At 39.0% G+C, this 25,898-nt stretch overlaps 1 protein-coding gene across 1 annotated transcript; it reads right to left on the bottom strand.

Annotated features, from left to right (window-relative positions):
* Positions 1–287: 287 nt before the first annotated feature.
* On the bottom strand, positions 288–25,439 carry ube3d (ubiquitin protein ligase E3D). The gene is made up of 10 exons (XM_044118168.1): positions 25,155–25,439; positions 22,069–22,280; positions 21,643–21,733; positions 18,958–19,180; positions 18,602–18,674; positions 18,422–18,500; positions 17,640–17,748; positions 16,972–17,138; positions 9,788–9,926; positions 288–649 (listed from the first exon to the last, which is right to left on the bottom strand). Exons 1-10 carry the CDS (start codon positions 25,229–25,231, stop codon positions 629–631), a joined length of 1,191 nt encoding a protein of 396 aa, XP_043974103.1. The 5' UTR covers positions 25,232–25,439; the 3' UTR covers positions 288–628.
* Positions 25,440–25,898: the final 459 nt, after the last annotated feature.

The following is a 25,898-nucleotide window of genomic DNA, read 5'->3' as shown; positions in this document are numbered from 1 at the left end:
TTCGTTGTTTCACAATTGGTTACTGTATTAAGTTTTTATCATGTAAAGCACTTTCTTTGAATTGCCTTGTCGAAAGGTGCTATACAAATAGATGTGACCTGACTTAAATAATGTCTCTAGGGGTGTTCAGCATTAATCATATACTTCTACATATATGTTGGAAAAACAAAACATCAACTCCCAGAATTATCTGCCTGTACAAGAAACTTTAACAACCTAGTAGAAGAACAAAGTTCCACACAGACACCAGCATTCCTTTCTAGCAAATCAAAAACAATTGTTTTTGTTAAAAAAAGATGTTATGTTTATTATAATAGTAAAAAAAAAGAACAATTATTGTACAGACACGTTAAACAAATATTAACTACAGTGAAATGATGAATTCCCAGAAAACGCAAGTCTTTCATTTTTACCACGGCCAGGATGTTAGTCTTGGAAGCATCATGTCTCAACATGAAAACCACACTATGCTCAGGATATATCATACCTTCTGCATTCCACACGGAGCTGAATCCGTACAGAAAAACAGGAGACGCACTGAAAGCTCAGAAGTTCCTTTGTCAGCTGCTGCAGGGCATCTTCAAAAACACTCAGTAGAGTTGCCAGTCTCTAGGTGTGCCCTCAGATCTCATAGTCTCAGGTACGCCACCTATGGAAGAAGTTCACAAAACAGAAATCTCTTTAGAGCCCAGAAAGCAGAATAAAAATAAAATGCTTCCCGAACACCTCCCTTAAAGCTCAACAGTACTGCATCTCTCTCCTCTACTTATAGGACAGCAACAAAATATCTGAATTGACTCGTTTTCAGAAATAATAATAATAATAAAAAAAACAGATGGTGGCGATATAACCAACTACAAAAGAAACACATTCCCATAAACTAAGGCGAGAAAAATAAACGGGCTCAGCGCCGTCCTCTCCCTCCATCTGCTCTTCCTGGGTGTTTGCCTGCTGCAGACAATGGCTGCGCTCCACTGAGGGCTCTATATTGGGATGATGGATGAGGGCATTTGCCACATTCAAGGCCCTGTCTTCTCCGTCCCTGTGCCAGTGTCTGCTCACCGCTCAGGCGCATCTGCCGTAATTCATACAAATGATGCAAAATGGCAACCTAAAGGTGAAGTGGACAGAGGGAGTCTATGAGAGGGGTTGACCGGGAGACCAGAGGCGTGGGAGTCTGGGCAGCAGAGAGGTGGGAGGTACCGACAGGAGAGAGTTGATCTATTATTAGGCGAAAAACTGGATTTAAAATGGGAAAGTTGTGAGAATAAATGCATTTTTAAAAAAATCAATAAATGAGAAAACCTGCAACAAAAGACACTGTTTTATGAAGTGAGGCAGTCCAGCTAAATGTCCATAAATTTGTACCTAAACCACGACAGATGCAAAAAATGACTAGCTAGGGTATATTAGCAACATGTAATCAGTAGCCTTAACCTCCTTAAATCACAGAACACAGTGAAGACGTCTGTGTGCAACTCAAACTTTTCCTTAACAAAAATGTCCCACAAAAAAATAAATAAAAACTACAATAGACTAAGCTAGCCTAGCTAGGCTAACAACCTATTACTAGAGCAGATCGAAGGCTAGGTTATGCTAGGCTAAAAGGTCATTACTAGAGTAAATGGAAGGCTAGGTTAGGCTAATTGCGCCTTGCAAGAGCAGAGGGTCTAGGCTAACAGGTTCTGTTCTGACTAGACCTTGAAATTGTGGCAAAGTTTATAAATCCGGTAAGGGCTTATTATTTGCTTTTAGTTACCGAGAAGAAAAAATTCTTTATTTTTACATCTTGAGATAAAAACAGTTGTTTTATCGTGGTAGTAGGCTTTCTCAGCAGGTTAATACGAGATTAAATAATCCAGTCACGACAAAATTTTAGGTTTGTGATTAATGTATTAAAAGGCCAAATTACTTTTTTTAATTTTAGATACATGAATTTCAAACTTTTTAAGACATCTTAAGGATGCGCAGACACCCTGTTGTAGCTCTGAGACTGGACAGCGAACCTCAAATCTTCTTTAGCCTCTCCAACTTTTTCCCTTCAAAATACAAGGATTGACATCTTCTCAAGAACCGACTCACATCTCTGCTCTCGCCCACATCATGACAATGCCACTACCATGTGTAATTAGGGGGATGGTGTGTTCAGACTCACAAGCACCTGATTATGTCAACTTTGAAAGACACTGCGGCTGATTTCAAAACTGATCTCACTGACGAAACATCTCAGAACAATCCGGAGAAACAGTCAGACAATGCTTTTCATTCTGAGGAGGAACATTTCCTACATTACACATAGTCATGGGATTTTGTGGAAAACGAGATGGAGGGCCAGATTTGGACTGAAAGTTATTGTTGCCAAAAACACAAACTAAAAAGATCAGAAGCCGGGTGACTGGTTAAAGCCTCGCAGACACAAAGCTAATTCTTCTGCTTACAGTCCGTCTCCCCCCCCCCCTTCTTGTTGATCAATGAGAGTCTTATGAGAAGATGCACAAAAAGTCTTCTCAGATGCATTTACAGCTGTGAAATACAAACTTTGAGCTCTTTCAGGCTTTCTGACTGTAAGTCAGCCTATTAAACTGAACATTATATGCTTCAGGGTGCTCTGGATCTTCGATCTGATAAAATATGAAACACCAGTAAAATGTTGGGTGTAAGAACTAGTTGTTAGGGCAGATTGTGTTTGCTACTTTAATTTTCCATCTGTACAAAACCTCCTCAGCTGATGCCTTCTTCCTCCAAACGGGAGGTGGTTATTTAATGACTGAGGTTGTTAAAGGTGTTGAGACAGTGACAAAGGGCTGCTGGTAAAGGGAGGTGAGCGATCCCAGACTTTGATGTTTTTTCAAACAAAAACACTTCAACCTTGGCAGGCAGCATGGAGAATGTTTCCTTCCATGTGAAGAAACAGACCGAGACGGGCGAGGACAAGCAGAACCCGATTAAAGGAACAGGGGAAGAGGACTTTCAGACAGATAATAAGGCTGCTGGCATATATAATTACATGAAGCTACTTTGTTGTATCGATGAGTGTGTCTGCACCACCCGGAGCTGAAAATATGAGCTAATATGAGCTAAACGCCCATTAGCTACAGAAATAAATAGTGGTTTTTGTGCAAAAAATGTACCAAAAAGAAAAAAATACTAACAAATCTGAACAAATATTTTCTATGCATTAAAAAATATATTCATATGAGAACAGCAAAACGGAAAAACGCAAAGTAGTTGTGGGAGATAAATAAAGGGGACAGAAATGAGAAAGTTATTGGGAGGAGAATAAATCTACAGCAATTAAGAAAAGTAATAAATTTTAAAGAATGTACAACGCTGTGGAAAAAATCAAAAATGAATATTGTCATCTTCCTAAAGTAATGGCCTAGACCATTTTTTCCCAAATGTTATTTTTTCCACCTTTATGTCATATCTTTCGGCAAAAAAGTACTTAAGCCATTACTTTAGGAAGGTGACAATATATCAAAATTAAAAATAAGAAATTAAATGGAAAAGAAGGATTAAATATAAAATTCAAATATTAATTAAATTTTATGCCATACAATGTATGCCATTTTCCAAACTCTTTTAGCGTTCAGCTTATATGCACCAGAAATCTGGAACAACCTTCCAGAAAACTGCAAAACAGCTGAAACACTGAGTTCCTTTAAATCAAGAACCCACCTGCTTTGAACCATAAAAAATGGGACATTGACCGATATATTTGACGTGGATTGATGATTCTGATGATGTCACTTGACAAAAAGCAATCAATTGGTGACTGTAGCATGTTTTTATTACTTTTTGTTGTTTTTATGATGTAAAGCACTTTGAGTTGCCCATTTCCCGCCTTCATGCAAACAAACATGATTGAGTGATAGTATGGATTTTTTTTTTCCCCCCACCAGGTTGTCTTTTTGTGGGCTCTAGTGTCCCTTATATGACAGTAGGCTGACAGGAAAGGGGGAGAGAGGGGAAGACATGCGGCAAATGTCGCCGGGTCCGGGAATTGAACTCGCGACGGCCGTGTCGAGGACTGAAGGCCTCCAAATGTGGGTCGCTCTATCCCCTACGCCACCACAGCACGCCAAATAGTATGGAATTTTAAAATTATTTTAATCTCTTACTTTCTTCGGCTGAGCCTTCAATTTATTTCTATGCTTATAAAGCTGGGGCCATAATTCTCAGCTTGGTCATCATTTCTTACATGAACAACAACCCTGAGTTTTATTTCTTGATGTCGAATGAACGGGGAAAATATATAGTGGGTAAATATTATCAGCCATAACGGCAACATGAAAATCGGATATTACCATTGGTCCAAATTTTCATATAGGTGCATAGCTAGTTTGAATAAAACTGTATTGAATCTAGATAAACTTTGCTGTGCTTGGCTGAGGTAGCACTATGGTGCATGCCGGAGAAACTGGCATTGTTTCCACGGAAACATGAAAGAACTGAGCCATCATTATTAACATCTGTTTCACCACTCCATCTGCTGCAGGGACGAGTCCCGTGTGCCAAGAAACCGTTCCGACGTAAAGTAGGTGATAAAACGCTGCGATATCAGGTGACAGATTAACATCTTCAACAGCTTCTACTTTCCCATCACAAATGCAAACGAAGTCAAGCAGAGCGATGCAGTGGCCGGTGCTTCAAATGTTGACGGACGTGTCGGGTCCAAAAACTGATGGGAAATGGGACGCCGTCAAACACCCACGGCTCAGTTGATGGATTCCTGTTAGACGTTGCCGCGTGAACAATCGTTCTAGACGCCAGCAGGTTGGGGGAGGTCATTTATAAAAAAAAAAAAAAAAAAAAAAAAATGAAACAATCAAAGAAGCTGTGGATGCAGCTGCTCATCTCTTTAATGTAAATCACCCGGTTTCTAACATCTCTGTGGGAGTGATGAAGAGATTAATGGAGGAGTGAGTGTGGGTGGAAGAAGACAGGCACCGTTCTTTTTTTTCCCCCCTGACCAGAAGAGCGACGCTCTTGAACTGGATCTACTTTGCAGCCCATTACGCCGGCGGTGGCGAGAGGAGAGCAGGAACCCAGACGTTCCGCAGGGCGGGTTGTGACACCGACTGGGGCTGAAATTAAACTAAAAACGCAACGACTCGCACAGGTCAGCGTTTTTCTCCCCGCAGAAAGCGACTCGTCGCTGTGAGAGGACAGGCTGTGGTGGGTGGCTTCTGTAGCTTTTCACAGAGAAAATAGTGAAGAATTGCTGTGGATGTTCATCGGAGCATCTACAGTTTTTAATACTTACAACAAAAAAAGGATATTAAAGTAACATTAGATTCATGTATTAAAGGATTTATCTTTTTCAGGCTGCAGGACTCATTTGAAACATTCTGATTCACCACAGGAATGATGAACATGTTTCTGATGGGAACAAAGGCTACACACTGTTAAATGAACACACTCAAGTATTTTGAGAGGCATAGTTCAAACAGCAGACACTTAGAGTAGTCATGATGAAAGCGGTACCAACATCATTAGGTATGGCTCTGGTTGGTTGTCATAGCGCCTCAGTGAGCCCTAAATGGATGATGACACAGTTGCGGTTTCTAACTTTGGCCTTTCATTTTGGAGTGTAGAAATGCTTTTTGTAACACGTCATGTGACACACATAACATTCATGATTACGAGTAATTAAGAGTCGTTTTCATTGACCATCCAACTACGCAAATTGGAATTACAAAGATAAAATTGCTCACTTCAAAGAGCAATTTCGACATGATTTTGTGAAAGGATAAGGTGGGTTTTTATTTTTGGCTGTATCAATTCAGTGTATTTTGTAAAGCTGCAATGGAAGCACTTTCTCGCGTCACAAAAGTAAGGTGATCAACAACTGTCTGTTACTACTAACGGAAGATGAAGAAAACGACATGGAAGGGGTAAGAGGATGACGGTGCGGCATGTTTTTAATGACATGTAGCGTGAATACATTTATTCATGCGTGATTTTAATTGTGTTTCTTTCTTAATGGTAACACCGCAATTGCAGAATTGTAATTTTTTTGACATTATCGGAATATCAACAAAGTCTTGCACACATTTGCAATATTAACGCATCTACTCATGTTATCTGGATAAACATTTACAGCGTTGCTTTGAATACGGACAGCATTTTGAAAGTTGCCATGAAGCTACCGCAATGTTCAATGGTGTAGTTTTGTTTTTAAGACCAGTGATGATGCTGCGTCATATCTCAGAGGTAAATGTGAGGTCAGCAAAGAGCTTGTCAAGATTCATTCTAGACATCTTACCAAGCAATTCCTGTGTATGGCAACATGTCAACTAAAAAGAAAAACCAAAACAACATGATTCCTGGTCAACCTTAACCAGTACAGACAGTGTTTGCATGGAGACATTGTACTGTGTGATGTATACTAGGGGTGCATGGTATTAGAAAATCTTGTGATTGTGATAAAATCAGTAAATATTTCAATGATATCCAGTCCAATATAGTCCTGTTTTCTTTTTTATCCTCTTTCTAATCCATGCTTCCTAGTCTAAGTCACCCTTAAGTTTTTTGGCAATGTCATTTATGTCTAAAGTGACTTTTGCTCCTGTGGCTAAATGTTGGATAGAAGGAGAAATACAACTTCAGGACTCATATAATATATTGACCAATAATTATTGCTCTCTAAACAGTCCTGGTGATCATATATTCACAATACATTGTGCAGAACCAATCAAGCAGTGGCGTATTTTATAATTTCCAAGAAAATTGTGGCAGTTTGATGTTGCTGGAGATCACTTATTTCAGAGTATTGCTTAATATGAGGCATGTAACTATACAATCAGATCAAAAGGCAACACAGCATACATAATTCATGAGATTTTATCTGAAAAATTTAATATTTTTAAACGTTCCAGGTTTTTTTGCTTACAGAAAGAAATGTTTGACAAATCACAAATTTTTACCTTGTTTTAGACACATTGGTTCCTGATGCCAAAACTGTACTTAAAAGGTTCCTGTTTTGATTTTTACACAAAACATAAGTGGTCAAAAATCTTCATAAGGCTTTAAATATATACATATATTTATCAGTTCAGTATGGAGGAATCCAGTTCAAGCAGTAGCAGTATTGACTATGATCCCAAATGCTGGCAAGAAATCTATGAAAAAGTGGAAAGAACTTCTTAAATGCTTATGTAATAAAACAAACTTTCAGCAAGAGTGTTCTGTCAATGTTGACTCAATACAGCAGGGCAACTCAGAGCAACGTTGATTAACATTTCAACAAAAAAAGAAAAAAGTCTCAGACATAAATATAGGCATTTGAACCTAAAGCACTCTATTTTGACATAGTTCAACATGCTGAAAAATCTTGGAATCTTTGCGAGCTAGCCTTTAGTTAAAAATAAAAAAATGAAGCCTGTTGGTGTTTTAATCTGATATCTCGTTACAGCTTCAGAAAAGAAATGATGCCATGCCATTTTCTTACAACTATAACTCTAAATAAGTCAAACCTTTCTATTTCAACTGCAATAAAACTATTATTTCAGATTATTGTTCCCTTCTTGGTATCTATATTGATGATGTATAGAGAATAATAAGTTTCCAAAATGTTGGAAATGCAAACAAACCGAGCATATTTTAATTGGATTACATTAAAAACAGCTTTGAAATGCTTTTCGACTACTCAGCCTCTTTATATCCAGACATCAGCCACTCCATCTTCTTGTCAGCCTCGTCCTCCACCTCTGTCACCCAGGAGTTTGAAGCACTTTCTTAGCAGCATCTCTCAAGACACTTCCAGTCCATCTCAGGCTACAATCTGGCTTCTAGATTACAGCATGCAGCTCCTATCAGGAAGTGCTGAATTGCATCAGTTCACCTCTCACATCTCTGCTTTTCTATCGTTTCCATAAAAAAAAAAAAAAACGCAGTTTTGTGAAGTAGCAAATGGGAGTCAGTTTTACCCAAACAGCAGAAAATGACAATAATAATAAAGCAAAGGTTCTTCTTTTCTACACTAATTAAACAACGTAGATCAGAAGTAGCAGACGTGGCACCGACAGGGACCTGGTCACCCCCAGAGACTACATCAGTTCCCCTATTTGCTGATTTGTGTTGCTTTTGAAAAAAAAAAAAAAACAACCTTCTTCATTTATGTAAATTTGAAAAAAGACATTACTGAATCTAAAAATTGGAAAGCAGAAATGTGAAGGTGTAAGATGAGAGCTAAAATTTGAGGGCAAGCCAGCCCTCACTAAATGCCGTGTTAGCTGATGAGGCAGCAATTTTGAGGAAGAACAGTTTGGTACTTCCAAAGAGGGAACAAGCAAAATGTCAGAATAGTGAGAAGCAATTTTTAATTTTTTTTTTTCAAATCTTTGTCTCATTTGTGGAGTGACTGCGTCAATGATGTCTGAAAAGAAAGTATCATGAAAACTGCAAAAGTGCTTCCTCCGATGTCTCCAAAATAGCTAGAAGAGTATTTTCTACATAAGAGAACTTTACAGACAAACCCAACCAGGATCTGGGTAAGTTTAGGATCAGTGTCCAACTAGTTTGTTGACTTCAGCAGTATATTGGAGTTCATGATGTATCACAATACTGTTTGACAATTTGTATGGGTGACGATCATTTATTTCAGGCTGAATCATTGATAGTTATTGTTAGGGAGCTTTAACAAATAAGGAGACAGATCAGTTCCTTTACAAATATAAAGGAACTGAGCTCAAATTTTATGTACTTCATCTTTGTCAGATGATGCCCAAATGTAATTTTGGTGCCATAACAATGACCTTTAATATTCATTATGTTTTGTGAATATCGAAATGGAAGGAAATGTGTGGCTTGTTATTGAAAAAAGGAATAAAATTCTGAGTGTGAATGTTTTCCAACACAATAGAACGCTATGGAAAAATTAGGAAGTTTTAATAAAGGGTGAACAAATGAATCGACCCCGACTTCCTTAATTTCAGGTAATCAGCCGATACTCGCATATGAAACTGATCTTCTCTTATGTAGATCAACCGATCAGGTCACAACTGCACATGAGCGATTAACAATAGTCACCCCACTGTTGCCAACTTAGCAACTTTTCCAACAAAAGAAATCGGTATTGGCCAAAATCGGAATCGGCAGGTCAAGCTTTTTAAAAATCAGCGATTGCTGAGGTAACTGCAATCTGTCCAGCCTCAGTTATAACTGCATTAGCTACTCACAAGTTTCCATTGCACCTTTTATATTCAGCAGAAAGGAAACTTTATAGCGTAGGAGTTACTTTCCTCACATTGTGAGCAGGAAGTTGAGGATAATAGTGTTAATTACCCTCCCGTTACTAAGCTAAAAACAGCTTTGAGAGCAGAGATGTCAGCAAACTGAACAACTATTATCAAGTCAAATGGGGTCTTCTTCGCAACTCTGGTTAACTTGACATATGTTGCACAATTGCAAGCGTACAGAAGATGAAATAAGTAAAAACTCACAGTTGTTCCACTTAATCCCCAAAGCAAAACTGCAAAGTGAAAGTTCTGAATCATGAAATTAATTAAGGCAGGATGAAAACATTGTCAGGCACCACTGAGTACAGAAAACAACAAGTTGCCGGAGGTTGAAACAGAGCGAGTAAGTGACTGCTGTCAGCTAAAAACTGATTTTTTTACAGAAGCATAAAGATCAATGAGACGACCTAGAGCGTCTCTTTGGATTCAAAACACCCATTCACTACAAAAGCTTTGGGAAGATTAAAAGAAATCCTTGATAATGCAAAGCCGGCGCATGCTGCAGTCATTATCAGAGGCTTCGCAAGATAGTGTAGATGCCTCACCTCGTAGGACCTCATGCAGCGCATGGAGGCAGGAAGCGTGGAGTTGCTTTCATCCATTACCTCCAGCAGCTCCTCACACACCTGCAGCGGCAGGACCACGGGGTGTCCGACGGAGTTGACCTCCCAACTAGTAACAATCCTGAAAATAACAAACATACAGAGGAGCTGGGATTTACTGTGAGTGCATCAGCATTACACAACCAAGACGAAGCACGGAAGTCTCATTCAGTCTGCTAGTTCAACTTTGTAAGTTTACACAGAGAAAAATGAGGCATAATTAGAATTTGCACTAAGTTGGATAGCAAGAGTAAAAACCTAACCCCTGACCCCAGAACGATAGGATTCAACCTTCACTAGTACAGACAGTGTGTTTGCATAGAGTAGCATGAGGTAATGTACTATTATTACTGAAAATAACAGCAATAATCATCATAAGTAGAGGATTTCTACTTTTGTAGAAATTGAGTTTTTATGAGATATATCCATGTTATAGCTTTCTAGAAGTGGAATATTTTATAATTACAAATTAAACGGTGGCTGTTTGATGTTGGAGATCACGTACAGTAGATTATCAGTTAATCTTAGGCGTGTAACTAGACAACCAGCTCAAAGAACATTTGAGTTGTCTCAACAACATAGTTGTTGGGGAGACTTTAGCTTCATTTTTGGGAAAATTAAATATCCCAGTATATTGTATTGTTTATAAAGAGAGCAAATGTTTGACAAATCTCCGACTTTATATCAATCAACCGGGTTTGTCTGTATAGCAATGTTCATCAACAAGGCAGTTTAAAGGGCTTTAAATCATAGAAACACAAAAAGAAAAAGTCACAAAAACATCCTAGAGTCACCAATTTGAGGACAAACATTAACATTACATTTTATCGAGTGCCATTGTCAAAAACATCAATACAATTCACATATGTTAGTCAATTAACATATGTGAATTATGGCTCAAAAGCGCCTCAAGACAGATGGGTTATTAACAGCTGAAAACTCGGTGTTTCAGCTGTTTTTCAGTTTTCTGGAAGTTTGTTCTAGATTTGTGGTGCATAGAAGCTCAATGTTGCTTCTCCATGTTTATTTCGGGTTTTCATCCTCATCTTAGACACACTGACTGCGTTTCTATTGACCATATAATTGCACAAATTAGGAATTACAAAATACATTTGCTTAATGCAAACATGCCAGTTCAGAAAAATAATACAATTTTTGCTCCATAGACCTAGCTTGATTATGGCTTAGGCATAACTTCATCCCAACGCTGCCACTTTTCCTGGGTTGCCATGTTGCTGTTTATTCACTAATTAGATTTTTTGTTTTAAGTTTTTTTTTTATTTTTATTTTTTTAATCACCATTATGAGCTAATTTGTGTAGGAACATCAACTAAAATGCTCCCAAAATACAAGAAATTTGTGGATGCAATTGTGAGAGAATGTGAAGAAGCTAATGAGGTATGAATACTTTTGCAAGGCGCTAAAAGAAGACGGTGAGGCGCACTTCACTCAGCCCTCCTCGAGCCTCTACCATAGGTGACAAGAGTAATCCACTTAGGCCCCGGCTCGCTGATTCTCCAGCCAATTATTGGCAGTTTAAACAAGACATACTGTAACCCCCAGCTGCAGCCGACTGCATCCGACCATATCCCAAATAGGAAGGCCGTCATCACCGGGGGAATTCAGCTCCCCAGGCATAACATTTAATTTAAACTGTCAGAGGTGAGTGATGAAGGATGCTAGTAAATTATGTAGAGGGGAAATGGAAGAGTCAGTTATACCTGCAGGAAAGTGGGAGAAGAAGGTGACATTTAGGAAAAGTTCGGGGTGGAATGATGACGTCTTGAGTAATGTAGGGGTTGTTATAATCCGGAGATGTGGCCATCAATCAACTCAACGTTCTTGCGCTGGTTTTATATATCAAAACACTCGAGCTCTGAAGAAAAGCTCCTGCGCATGTCAGACATACAACGCAATAAGAAAGAATTCACACTTCTTCACTTTTCCACACATTCTATGTTACAGCCTGATTCCAAATTGCATTAAATTAATCCCTTATCAGAGAATTCTGCACAAAATTATGACAATGTGGGAACTTTGTTTTGAGTGTTTTGGAAATGTATTAAGAAGAGAAAGCCAAGAAATCACATGAAATCCCCGTTGTATTTTTAGGGTGGGATTATTCCAAGCCAATTGCAGTAAAAGTTAAAGCAGAACGTCGTGAGGACATGTTTGAATTTATTATAGATTTTGTGTAATCCATAAAAATCTGTATACTCCAATTAACAATTAATCAATTACTACGTTGACGATTATTTCAATGAGGAATTCATTCGATTAATCATTTCAACCCTACATGTGGCTGTAGTCTTTTTTTTTTTTCTTTTAAAAATCCGACAACAGCTTAAATGTGTCACCTACTGATTTACTCTGAGTAAGAAAACCCTTTGGTATGTTTGGTAGATGAACAACTCACAGTCAGGTGAGGGAGAGAAGACATATGTTATTGTTACCCTCTGCAAATCAAGACAGCCATGTTTCTTTTAAACACATCAACACTCCGTCGCACTCGAGCGATCGACAGCTGAACAGCTACTCACAAGACACTGAGCTGCAAATATGAGCATTTCTTTTTCTGTGAGGAGCTGGAGCACGAAGGTGAAGAGCTAGATTGTCAGAGTTTGACTGCAACAGCCGTACATCTCCCAGCATCCAGCACGTTCACATTCATACGCCACTCGACTCTTACAGTAAATCACATCACTCAACGCGAGGCGCGCCGCTTTGCCTGAGAAGACCGCTTTCTCTTTTGGCAAACTTTTGTCTCCAAGTAATTACCCGTTCTGTCAGTCAGCCGGTGGGCTTGTCAAAATGGAGGAAACAACAAAACCTCCGTGTTCTGTCTTCACGCCTGCTGGCTGCAGGGAAGATGAGGACGATGAGAGAGAGACGGAGGAGAGGGGGCAGGAGGATGTTAAGTGCTGATTCAGTTGAAAATAATGAGGGTGGAAGCGTCTTCTAGTGGGGTAATTCTCGACTGATCTTGCAGAATTCATCTACGCATCCGAGGAGGGCAAGCAAAATGCTGGAGCAGTGATGGTAATGTAACAGAGTTGCCACTAGACTTCATTTTCCATTATAGTACTTGGAAAACAGAAGGAAAGAATCCTAATTTAAGAGGCTTTTTTAAATGACATTTTTAATTATAGCATTTCCAAACGTTACATTCAATTAAAAGACAAAAAGGTTGAATAGTTCATGATAAAACATTGCTACATATTAGTAAAAACAGATCTCCCAATATTCATCAAACTAAATAAATTAGCAGTCGGGCGTTTGTCTTTATTAAACGTTTCTCAGCAACGCAGTCGAGCAGAAAGAAAATATTAACGAGCTGAACTGAAGGATGATTTTGTTAGCAGACTGATTTATTAAGTCAGTTTTAATGGGACAGTGTTTTTCCACATACGATTCATTGTGCCTGCAGACTAATCAATCTGAACGGACACGCGCCACGACCAAACACCAGTTTGCACCAACAACCCCGCTCCTCAGTGTGGAGACTGTTGCTGCAATGTTAGCCGTTTTAGGTTTCAGTCAGGTGGTTAAAAATGAAGTCAGAAGGAAGACCGCTGTTTCGGTCATCTTAGTTTCAACCTTTTTAAGTCCACAAAGGACCCTTATGCTGACAGTATTAAAAATATTGGTCCAATGAGCAAAACTGGGTCAATATTGGCATCTTGTTGTCATCTTGTGTTTCAGGAGGAAGAGTGGAACAGGCTGTCCATGTGGTATTTGTTTGGCCATGTGATGGGGATACAGCACAGGATTATGGCAATGTAAACCGAAGCAGAAAAGCAATATAGGTGGTGTTGTAACATTTATACAGTGTCAAATGTGTAGGGAAATATATACAATATCGGTAAATATCAGTTTCAGCAATATTGATATTGGAAATAGATATTGGCCCAAACTTTCAAATTGGTCCATCCCTAATTTACGTCTCTGCTGGACTTGTAAATGTTAGCAACCTTTTTGGAAATGTCTTGGGTTAATGTGGCTGTCTGTGTTTTCCTACACACACTGACTGTTGTTTTCATTTGTGATGCTAACTGGCAATATGGCTCTCTAAGGATGGTTCTAAATGCCAATTTTGCCATTGTTTAAAATTAAAACCGTGTTTTTTCAAAGATTTCTCTTTCTCACACAGAGGGATGTCATCGCTACTTCTAGCAGAAAAATTTACCTCTGACTTACAACAGAAAAGCTAACAAACATTTTGAACGTTGTCAACTTTATTTCTGAAAGAAAAATCCAGATTTTTAAACTCCATTTAACTTTATAAAGTCGGCCCCAAAATCTGCTTGGTTCATCTTTATAATGAGGTGATTCTCGGCTTTAAAACCAAACTGCTATGAGAGCTGCAGCAGCTGCTCAGAAGTCTGTCTTAAGTGCCTGTGGTCGAGTCTGCAGAAATGTTTCGCCCAAAAATGTCAGACTTACTGAGCAGTGCTCAATTCTTTGCAACATATAAATGGTCTTACTGTGAATTCGCAAACCAGAATGGATTGGAATGGATCCCACAACGATTAATTCTCACAAACACACATTAGTCTCACAGGAGGCTCTGAAAAATGAACCGACACAACAAAGGACCGGACGAGAGCAGGCAGCAAAGTTTTAACTGCATTCAGTTTTGGGTAACAACAGTTTAAATTCTCAGAGTTTTACTTTAAAATATCATGTCCAATGGAATGGACATGATATTTTTCTGGGATAAAACCAATAAAAAAAATTAAGGAATCTCTTATTTGTAAGATGGATCTTACAGATCGGTGTCTTATTAAACAAAAACAATAAAGTTTAGACCCTTAACTTGATACTAGTGAGTTTCAGGCGTCAGACAAGACGAGCATTTGTATGAAATGAGATACAGGGAGGGTTAAGCATCTGTTTTACATCAAAAATATTAATTTATGTTCATAGCAACCTAAAAAAATTCTCTCAGTATAATTTTAAGTATCTCCAGTCATAGTATTTGAAGGTATTTTGAATTTTTTTTCTATCAAGAAGTCAGGGTTTTTTAAAAGTTGAGTGTCCATCAGGAGTTTGTGTATGTTGTACAACGCCTAATTATTCAGAGTTACTGAGAAACTGCTTCAATGGTGTTCATCAAAAATGAGAGATTACATGAAAATACCCAGCAAGCTGATGCTTTGTCAATGGTTTGGCAACTGCGTAATCTGTTTACATTGCTACAAATAATAACATGCCAAGGAATTTGACACATTGCTGAAGTCAAAACTATATTTTGTATTATATATCCTCTATTCAGACATGCACACTGATAAACAAAACAGCAGACATCCAGTTTAAAAGGTTGAGATCATGCCTAATTAGATATTGCATGAGACTCTATGGGAGAAGTATAGAAGCTTTCAAGACATTCTACACTCATTTAGCCGAGATGTCCATTACAATGGACATTAAAAAAACAAAACTATTAAAACATGAGATGGAAAAATGTCTCTTTTTCCCTTTATTTCTGAGCTTAAATGGAGTAAAAATCAAATGAGTGAAAAATTTTTGGTCCACTATGAAAAAATTCAGGTCTGAAGGGGTTAATGTCATTATACACACATTGAACACTAAGAATTGCTGTGTGTTCCCTCTTGACCTTTCGAAGGCCTCTGATACGGTTAACCTTGGCCTGACACACTGTACTCTCCAGCTCGTTCATTTTTTATCTGTATAATCAAAAGCAGAGTGTTAAAGTTAATGAATCCCTTTCTGGCCTTTTGGATATGGTTCGTACCCCAAGGGTCAGTTTCAGGACACACACTATTCACTAAATTTATAAATAACATAAATGGACAGACACAAACGCATCTGTCCATTTTTACGCTGATGATACTGTAAACAGTTGCAAAGGCTTTTGAGCATTTGAACTCTCCTTTTGACCACATAAAGTTACAATTGCAACAACTCTGCAACAAAAACTAAGGTGTTTTCCCACAGAAAGAAAGTACCTGCTGTTCTACTCTGTAGTTAATCCTCAAAATGTTCTTCTATTGAGATTGTGTCGGATAAGGCTGTTGCCCCATCCCCGCCGACAAAATGCTAATAAATAAATAAAAAGCAATAATACATACACTATAGCACACACTTCTTTGTTCTTGTTGATCCTACGAAAGTTGAGCTGCTCATGCGGTCGTGCACAAGCTTTGATCCAAGCACGGCAATCTGCTCCTGATTTTGGAAATCTGTGAATTTTCCGACCACAAATACGATCAGGATATCTGACATCACCACTACAGATATCCATTACCCCACTGGCAATGGAGAACCATTATTTTTTGACTGTTGATGCGAAAACTTTATGCCGGTATGCTAGTACAGCAGTAGTCTAGCACTACATTAGCATGTGTTTGTGAGACGTCCTCGCACGTTGTAGCCACGCTATGACGTAGAATGGGCATCAGCCAATGAAAAGTGGCCCCTCTGGTAAGGTCCATTGTTATGGATCCCATGTGTCTATCACAATATATATATTGTTGCTGATGTAATGCCCAGATCTACTTGTAATTGATGGAAACATAATTTTTAACATTGATGTCAAGAATCCTTTGAAAAATAAAAAAAACCCAGATAATTTTCTAAAACTTAATAGATTCACAAACACTAAATCTATATTAAGAAGGATATTATAGCTATAATTTCAGTATGTTTTAGTTAGTTTAATAAATGTATGGTATAGTTTCATATAGTTTTTTTTTCCCCATTAATTGCCGCTTTTATTCATGCCAGGTGATGAAAATGTTTTCTTAATTTCACTTTTCGTTATTTCGATAGCTTTAGTTAACTACAATAACCTTGCTCCTTGCGTAAATCTCCCATCTAAGGTTGTTGAAATTGGTTTTGTGTCATTTTGTTTTAAAGGGGGAATAAAAAGAGGTTTTAATGACACTAGTTCGAGCCAAATAATAATAATAAAAAAAATAGAATAGGAGGTTTTGATGGCAAGTGCTTCTACAAAAAGTAATAGATGCTATAATGTTCACCTGCGATCTTTCATCTGGTGAAGGGTAAAGACGGAGCGGGTGATCCAGGAGGCGAAGAGCCGTGATTAAGAAGAGGAAAACAAAGATTCAATGAGGCCTGAGGACGTGTTAAGCATCCTCACTTACTCTCTCTGCTGGGTGCTGGCGCCGGAGCAGCTGATGTAGAGGAGCTTCAGGGCTCTGGCAGCTCTGAGTGATGGACTGAGAGGAGCGGGGGGGCCGCTGGAGCCCCCCTCCCTGACACACGTCTCTGGGACCGAGGCGATGATGGAGTCTGCGTTCAGCAGCCAGAGCTGCAGGAAGGAGCACAGTATTTGACTCACAAAAGCCGACTAAATTCAAGAGAAGGTATAGAATACGATAAAATATAACAGTATAACTTGGCTCTTTATTATAGTGTGTTGTAGCAACTCTCAAACTTTTTCTAGGCTTCAGAGAAACCCATAAAGCTAGAACATATTCCTTTTATTGTAAAAAGATCTGCTCCGTTCTGATCCAATTTCACACCAGATTGATTATAGGGCTATTGGTCGCCTGAGTCTCAAAGCGCTTTTATGACTCGCCGTCAGTCAGCAACGCATTTGTAAAGCAGGTCAAACTGAATGAACAGACATTACAATCTGGCAACGCTCCGGCAGCGGCAGGTCCCTTTCTAGTTTTATCCCCTGATAAAGTCTGCTTGCTCAGCACACTGAACCCTGATATGTGGCCAGAGCTGAGTCACTTGATGGTATACTAGAACTGACCAATTCTACTGCCACTGACATTATGCCTCATTCTCTCCACCGTCTTACCAGTAAGACGACTTTCCCATCAGGCGTCTGAAGAGAAAAGTGGAAGGAGCTGAGTGAGCTGGACAGGTCCAGCAGACGGGCTGCAACCGTCTTCTCTAGGAAGGAAGATCTAAATAAAACACACACACAAGTTCATTCATTTCCATCAGTCCTACTATTTTATATTTGTCAGTCATGTGAGCATATGGAAGAAAGAGGGGAAGGAAAGGGGGATGAAGGAGGAAAAGAAGAGAAAGAAGGAATGCAGGTGAACAGTAAGAAGGAAGGTAGGAAGAAAACAAGGAAGGAAGGGTTAATGGAAGAAGTGAAGGAAAGAAGGAGTAAAAGAAGTAAGAAAGGATGAAAGAATGGAAGAGTTGATGGAAGAAAGAAAAAACTGAATGAAAGGAAGAAAAGAAAAAGGCACGAAGGACAGAAGAATAGAAGTAAGGAAAGGAAAAAAGAAAGAAAAGACTGATGAAGGAAAGACAGGATGGAAGGTAAGAAACATTGAAGGGAAGGAAGGAATAGCTGAATGGTGTAGGGAGAAAAGGAAGGAACGAATGAAAGAAAGAAGGAAGGAAAGGAATAGTGAATGAATATATCTCAGTAATAGTTTCTGTTTTCATATCCATCCAAACCTTCAAAGTGTTTCAATAAAACTCCATCATTTCCAGGCTGTGTAGAAATTCTGTTCTTCTTCTTAAGATAACGGACTTTTTGTTTTGTTGTATTTTCCTAACCAGAGTTTCTAAAGTGTCACCATGAAGAAGGGAGATAAAAAACAAAAAGCAGCAGCGTGCCTGTTCAGTGAAGCGTCAGGCCTTCCATCTCCCACAGCGGGCTGCACCACCACCTGGGTGATGTACAGCTTCAGCGTCCCTGGAAGATACAGCGACGTAAACAAAGAACTCTCTGACGCGCCGCCGAAAGGCCTTTTTATTTAAAAAAGTAAAAATAAAACCAGCAGGAGTGGCGCAGACCTGGCGCGACGGCCTCTCCCAGCACTGACGAACAGCTCGCGCAGGAGACAAGGGCCAAACGGCGACAAGGTTTCTGCGCACACAAACAAAATCACAAGTGAGCTGCTGCTTTCCGAACGGGAGAAAGGACGACACGCGGCAGACACTGAAACTACTTTCCAGCTCCTTTCAGCTGCAGTCACGCAGAGCGCGAGTCGTGCGGGGAGTGACTAATGACAGAAAGAGCAGATCAATCTTCATCTGGAGCCGGAGCAGTCTGAGGAGATCGTGTCCGTGAAGATGACAGGCATGCACCGCTCCAACTTTTCCATTTTGCTGCCCTCAAAAAACAAAGAAGTTCAATGCCTTTGGATCACCTTTGGATCTTGACCATCGGCACCGCCGACAGAGCTCACTTCCTGCGTCAGAGTGTGGTCGCAGCCGGCGTCACGGGCCAGCAGGATGAAGGTGTCCCCCAGCAGACAGTCCTCGGCTCGTGGCAGCAGCTTCTTGTTGGCGAACGGATCCGGGTGGCAACACCAGTCGTCCACGATGGCGTTCCAGTTGCCGTTGGGGAGAGGCAGAACTCGTGAGAACGCTCTGGAGGAAAGGAAACGAGAAAAACACAACCGAGAGAGAGTCAGACGCTCAATGGACTCATTCTGGTTTTATCGTAGGAAATCATGATTCCTTCAGAAGGCGTGAAACTTATTACTAAGAATTTATGTTTTCAGTTTGCATCAAAGTATGAACGTTACAGAAAAAAGACATGACCTGCTCAGATGAGGCTAAATTTGAATCACGTTTAAACACACATTTCACACAGTGAAACAGAGCGGAGGCAACATCATGCTGTGGGGATCGTTTTCTGTAATTACAAGAGAAAGGGGACGATAAGGCACCAATTGTCGTTTTCTGGCCGATCGCTGATCTTTAAAAAGCCTAAGCCTCCGATTTTGATTTTGGCTGATAATTTTTTTGTCTGTATGGTTGATAAACTTAGCAAGAAATTGCAAAGTTAGCAATAGTGGGGTGACTATTGTTACATGAGCTGTGCTTAACCCTCTTTCATGACTGGTTGATTTTCAGACATTTGAGAATCAGTTTTACATCCAAGAATTGGCCGATCGCCAATCTCCCAAAATTGGTAAAAATAAGGACAGATTTTTTTGTTGCACCGCTTATCCTGATACATGGCAATACTGGAAGATCTTGAAAGATCTGGCATAAAACTTGAGTTTGGGGTGAAGGTTAACCTTCCAGCAGGACAACCGCCACAAATGAACTACTGCTCAGTTCATCCCATCTGGACTTATTTTTTTGAAACATGACTGGACAAAAATGTTGGTTTCACGATGTGAAAGCTGGTAGAGATAATCCCAAAAAGGTTTGCGGCTGTAATTATATAGTTGAGTAGTTGGAAAAGCCGTTTCTAAGAGAATAACCAGATGACGTTTTAATACTTAGTTACTATCTATTTCACAGATCCTATGATCACATAAGCCTGATATAAATCCATTAAAATTTGTGGTGGCACAGAGACTAAATGTGAAAATGTTTGTGAATACTTTCGCCAGGCCTCATAATCAGTAAATTAAGTTAGCTAAACATCTGACTGCATCGTGTCTTCTATTAAAATTCTTTTCGAGGGCAGAATATTAGTGAATTAGCTCTGAGCCAGTGCACACAGCACACTGAATATGATATAGTTTACCTCTTTATGAGCACATGATTTTTAACGGTTATATTTACCACACTACATCAGAAGCACGACTGTCTCAAAATGTATATTTTTCAATTATTTTTAGCATTCAGCAGCTGACAGACATAGACAGAAGGCAGACATTTTCATCTCAGGCTGAAGTAACAACACCAAGGTCCATTTAAAATCCCTAAAGGTAAAACAAACAAACAAACAAAAAAATAAAAAAAACAGAGGTGCAGCGATTGGAGTTTTCTGGCTACTCATAACCAATTTTTGAAAAATTGGATTTCTCAATTCTGATTTTGATGGATAACAATTTTTTTTTGCCAGAAGAGTTGCTAAATAACATTGGTTTTACATTTAAATATTTCAAAATTAAGAAAATTGGGCTAATTTATCAGTGGACCTCTAATCCAAAAACATTTTAATACTGGAAGATTTTGCAAGATGTTGCAAATGATTTGAGACTAGGGTGAAATTTCACCATCCAGCAGAAAAACTACAATAGATAGATTGCTGTTCATTCACTTTTCATGCAAAATTGACTTTTTGAAACATGACTGGGCAAATATTTCAGTTTTAAGATTTGAAAGAGAAAACCAGTTAGTGGGAAGTTGGATGGATCCTAGTTAGGGATGCACCGATTGTTGATTTCTGGCCGATAACTGATTTTTAAAAAGCCAGAGCTGCTGATTCCAAGTAGCTAAATTGGCAACAGTGGGGTGACTGTTGTTAGCAGCACACATTTATGCCCGTCACAATAACAATTAATCGCAAGATAAATTAACATAAACTTAATTTTCATTCTGATGATTCACATTTTTTGAAGGACAATTTTGCTTACAAAGACATCATAATCCATTGTATTGATAGCTTTGGTTATAAGTGGTTCTTCTTCCCGTTTCAATTACTGTTTTTTGCTGTTGTGTTTAATTTGGATATTTGAAACATTTTCCATTTCCAGCTACAAAATTTAAGTTTCTTGGTTTTTCAGGTCGATATTGCATTATTATGCCATTATCAATATATTTCAGAAAAATGTTCTCAAACAACATTGTAATTTATCACGATCATTATCGGGGACAATATGTCGTTACAACACAACAAAAAAGCTGTTCGTTTTTAACTGGCGGTGCAGGTAAAAACGTCACACACACTCCATGACTCCATCTCAGCCAGGCTGACAACACCCCACAGAAGCCATCCATCAATTTTGCTCTCCCAGACTATCGCTTCTGAGGGCGGGCCGCATCATCCATAAAGAACCGGTCCTCTTCCTGCTGAGAAGGCTGTAAATAAAAATGGGGAAAAAAAGAAAGAAAATCCCCGATCTCCACCATCCAGTCTTCTCCCTCACCTGTCCTCCAGCAGCCGGGTGGTGCAGCCCTGGCAGTGGAAGCTGTACGTCTCTTTCGCTTTGAGAGTCTCCATCATGCTGGCAGGTCCCTCTGCGGAGGCGGCAAGCAAACAAATAGGGCACTTATATCCAAAACTCGGAATGGTGCTAACATTCTGCTACTGAGCACAAAATCAATGAAATAGCAGGTAGTTGGAGGAGGGGAGAGACTCCTCTACAAGACTGGGGAATCAATCTGATGGTCTGTTGCTGTAACTTTCTCCTGCCTTGTTAGAGCAACAAAAAACTGCAGCTTAACAAATTCACATGATGTCACTTAGAAGAAAATTCACCCAAGATCTGTATTTTAATTGCTACAGGTTTGTTAGCGATCGGCTCCACTGGTTCAGGAAGAAATGCTGATGCCGGAGCCGACCTGAATTGTACCTCGCTCGTTCCGCTCAATCGTGATTCGTAGCCTGAAGTGCAGCTCCCCTCCGCCAGGTTCACCCACAGGTGTGTGAATGCAGGACCCCGTCTTGACGGCGACCCCTGCTGGCAGAGAAAGACTCAGATCTCCTCTGGGAGTCCGGACGAGGAGAGAGGAATGTCCTCCAGAGGAGATGGCCACGTCTGCAGGACCTGCGGCCACATTTGTCCTGGAGTGGGGGAAACGGCGATGTGTAGATCATCATTAGTGGACCCGTGTTGACTGTTCATTTTTCAATATTTTATAATCCAAAGAAGACAAATAAAATGTCACCGGATGGATCAGAGTGAAATAATCTTTGCAATCGTTCTGTGACGGATCTTTTTTGGGGGGAATTATTATGAATTAATATAATTTATTACTACTTTAACATACGTCAGCCTTGACAATGTAGCCATAGTCTGACTATATTGTTTGTGACATTTTGTTTGCAATTGTTGAGCAATTAATTAAATTAAGATTTTCATTAATTAGCTCAGTATTAACACTTACAATCTTAACTCTATGCTTCTTATATTTTCTATATTTCTCACTAGTGCTTCCTTCTCCTTATCCTCATAAACTTAATTCCTTCAGTCCATCCTGACCTTTATTAACTACACTTTTTTTGTACAATAATTTATTTATTTTTTCCTTTTTGCTGCTTGGTTTTCAGTTAGTTGTCCTCGTAACTGAAAAGTGCTCCATAAATGAAAGCTGATTGATAACCACATCACTGAATATTGCTTCTGAGCTTCTATGACTTATAATCATGTTGAATTACACTTTCTATAAATATCTGACCTTGGACATGACAAATCAGGTGTCCTCCCAACCAGACTCTGAGGAGCTCTGTGCCTTCTTACTCCAAGGAATGATTGTGATGATAAATAAAAGCAGTGTACACACATTACAAGCACATGAAAAACCTAAACGGTACAAAATTTTAATAAGTAGCATTAGCTCAAAGAGGGCAGGGGGAGAAAAAGAATGCAACTTTGTTCAAAACATCTGTGCTTCATTTTGGAGAGATTTCTGCAAATAACATCAAGCGGAAATTGTCTCCAGATCAGTTACATTCCTGATTCTTTACCCTCTACTGATGACCTTTCTAGTAGAGAGAACATGCCTTCATCACTCAATACCAAACACTGCACCCTTGTTATTTAAATATAAATAATAAATCCATAGTTAATTTTTAATGCTGTAGCAATATATTATATTCTTCCATACACTGTTCAACTACAACAAATCTCACTACCGAGCACCTAACTGTAGCTACACAGTCATAGAAAGAAGCAAAACCAAGCGGTTCACTTTGCTTCTCTTTAAATCCCAACAGCACCATCTAGTGGTATTTTTGCGCACTACAAGCACGATTTCTCTTAACTCCTTACCTACGATTGAAAATAAAAACCTAGCTAGTTGAGGACTAGAGCGTTGTCAACTAGCATTATTAGTGAAAGAAAGAAACATCAAGTCAAATATGGTTTCCGTTTGCATTTTCAAGCAGTCATTTTATTTCTAATGGAGTGAGATTACAATGACGTATCTCCAACGATATTGTGAATTTTAAGGTAAACTTAGACCGAATTTTAAGTGCATAGATTCTTTGAAAGGTATCTATGCACTGTTTACTTTTCTATATTTTGACTCAAACACAAACTTCAGAGTATTTTATGGTGTTGTTTGTTTGTTTTTTTAAACCTACATTCAATATGTAATAAGTGACACACACACACACACACACACACACACACACACACACACACACACGCACACACTAAAGACACACTTTAACGACGGTGAAACGTGGTGGTGGCAGCAAAATGTTCTGGGAGGCGTTTCCTTCAAATTGGGGCAGAGGTTCACCTTCCAACAGGATGGTGACTGGAAACATGAAGCTTCGATATTTATGGTTAGAATGGCCAAATCAAAGTCGATGCTGAAATTCAACTGAATCTATGGTATGACACCCAAACACAAAGCATAAACACATCTGGATTTTGTCAAAGTAGATAAAACTTTACAAGACAAGTTAGTTGATTGACTAATGTGAGGCACAAATTACATTAAAGCGAATATATAAACACAATTGAGATCTCAATTCAGCCAAAGTGTCACAAGTTTTCACAGAATATAGTGTGCTTATGATATTTTCTAACAGGTGAAAGCAGATTACACTTCTAGTATAATTGCAAATCAAGTTAATACAATATGTCCAGTAGGTGTCTTCATAAACGTTTTCTAAATTTAATTGCGTAGCTTTTGTTGAAGATGAATCCAAGACAGACTTCAAGGTGAAATTCTTCATATATTTGGTGTGAAGTCACATATTGTAAAAGTGTAGTCACACATATGTAAAACCTTTATTATTAGAGGTTTACACGTATTAAAAACATGGAAGGAGCTGGACTTGAACTGTGAAACTGGATGTATCTACAACTACCGCACACGGGGGTCGGATTTCTGGTTGGACATTATGAATTATGCTTAGCAGTTCACGTTTTAGCTTGATGAAAACCACCACAATATTTTCCTGCACATTTACATTTTTTGTCTAAATAAAGTTTTAAAAACATCAGAATTCATCCTGAAATAAATAATACTGTAGTTTCTTTGTAAAACCTTTCGAATGTTTAACTCTAAGTCAAAGATTCGACCACCTGTCAAGTTTGCTGCGCTGTTCCAACACACCTGAATGAAATGAAGGGCTAATTAGCAGGCCGCTGCAGAACCTGATGAGGAGATAATGCAGTCATTTGATTCAGATGTGCTGCAGCACGTATCCGTCTGCCGGACAGCAACTCTGCAGCACTGAAGTAAACATAGACCGAGGTTTAAATAATTGTATGTTGACTTAATATGTATCACGTCCAAATAAGGTCTTCATGTAGTCTTAAGGTGGAAATAATCTACAATATCGCTCAGAGTCTTTTCTGGTCTGTTTCTTTGTCATGCTAAGTTAGCTAACGCCAGCTAGCCTCGCTGCAAAGAACATGTTAACTTAATAAAATCCAACACTTCCTGATAATATGTTAAATAATATTTACTATTCCTTTACCCAACAACGAGAAGTCCACTTTGAAGCCTTTTTCTCAGCTCTAAGAAGACTCCGAGTCCATGTGTTTTCACCGACATGTCTTTAGCAATTCAGAAAGTTAACGTCCAGGGAGAAATTAATGATAATGGTAATAAAAACATAGATTCAGTGCCTAATTAAAGCGGTTTTGATACAGAAAATTCTAAGAAAAATAAATAAACAAGCAATAACGGCTTGGAAAGCCGTACTTTCCCCTTAGTCAAAGCGTGACAACAGTGGACTGTTCGTTGACAGTCTGCCGGTGGGCGATCCGGACAGAATTAGTGAGAAAGCTGAGTGGGTGGAGTTTTCCTGTTCAAAGGAAGAAGGAGCTGAAGGATCGATGACATTAACTACTACTAACTACTGAAAGGTAAATGAACAGTAATGATCAGTTGGAAATCACAACATTCTATAGGCACACTGATATATTACAGTCATGCATTTTTACCAGCTATGTAGTAAAATTGTAATTAACTCTTGCAAGTGGAACTGATTCCGGTTATTTGAAGTAAATACAAGTCTACTTTTACATTTTACTGCGTCATAGGTGAAGCGCCTCATAAATGTAGCAAGCAGTCAAAATTCAATAAAGTTGTTAACCTAAAATCTCCAGACTTCAGCCCACTTCCCTTTATCTAGTTTAAGGAAGAAGCGACAGACTTTGCCTCCCGCCTTTTTTGTAAAATGATGATGATTTTTCTTTCTATTTTATTTTTTTGCTGT

Source organism: Gambusia affinis, linkage group LG05 (assembly GCF_019740435.1).
Source record: "Gambusia affinis linkage group LG05, SWU_Gaff_1.0, whole genome shotgun sequence".
Lineage (NCBI taxonomy): Eukaryota > Metazoa > Chordata > Actinopteri > Cyprinodontiformes > Poeciliidae > Gambusia > Gambusia affinis.
The sequence above is the reverse complement of the archived record's forward strand: the minus strand, read 5'-3'. Positions and strand labels throughout refer to the sequence as shown.

Excerpts from the sequence above, each read along its gene's own strand:
- ube3d (XM_044118168.1), bottom strand. The coding sequence starts at position 25,231 with ATGTCGGTGAAAACACATGGACTCGGAGTCTTCTTAGAGCTGAGAAAA. Across the intron at positions 22,281-25,154 it reads AGTGGACTTCTCGTTGTTGG|GACAAATGTGGCCGCAGGTC; the intron begins GTAAAGGAATAG and ends CCCCCACTCCAG. Across the intron at positions 17,749-18,421 it reads CCTGACGCTTCACTGAACAG|ATCTTCCTTCCTAGAGAAGA; the intron begins GCACGCTGCTGC and ends TGTTTTATTTAG.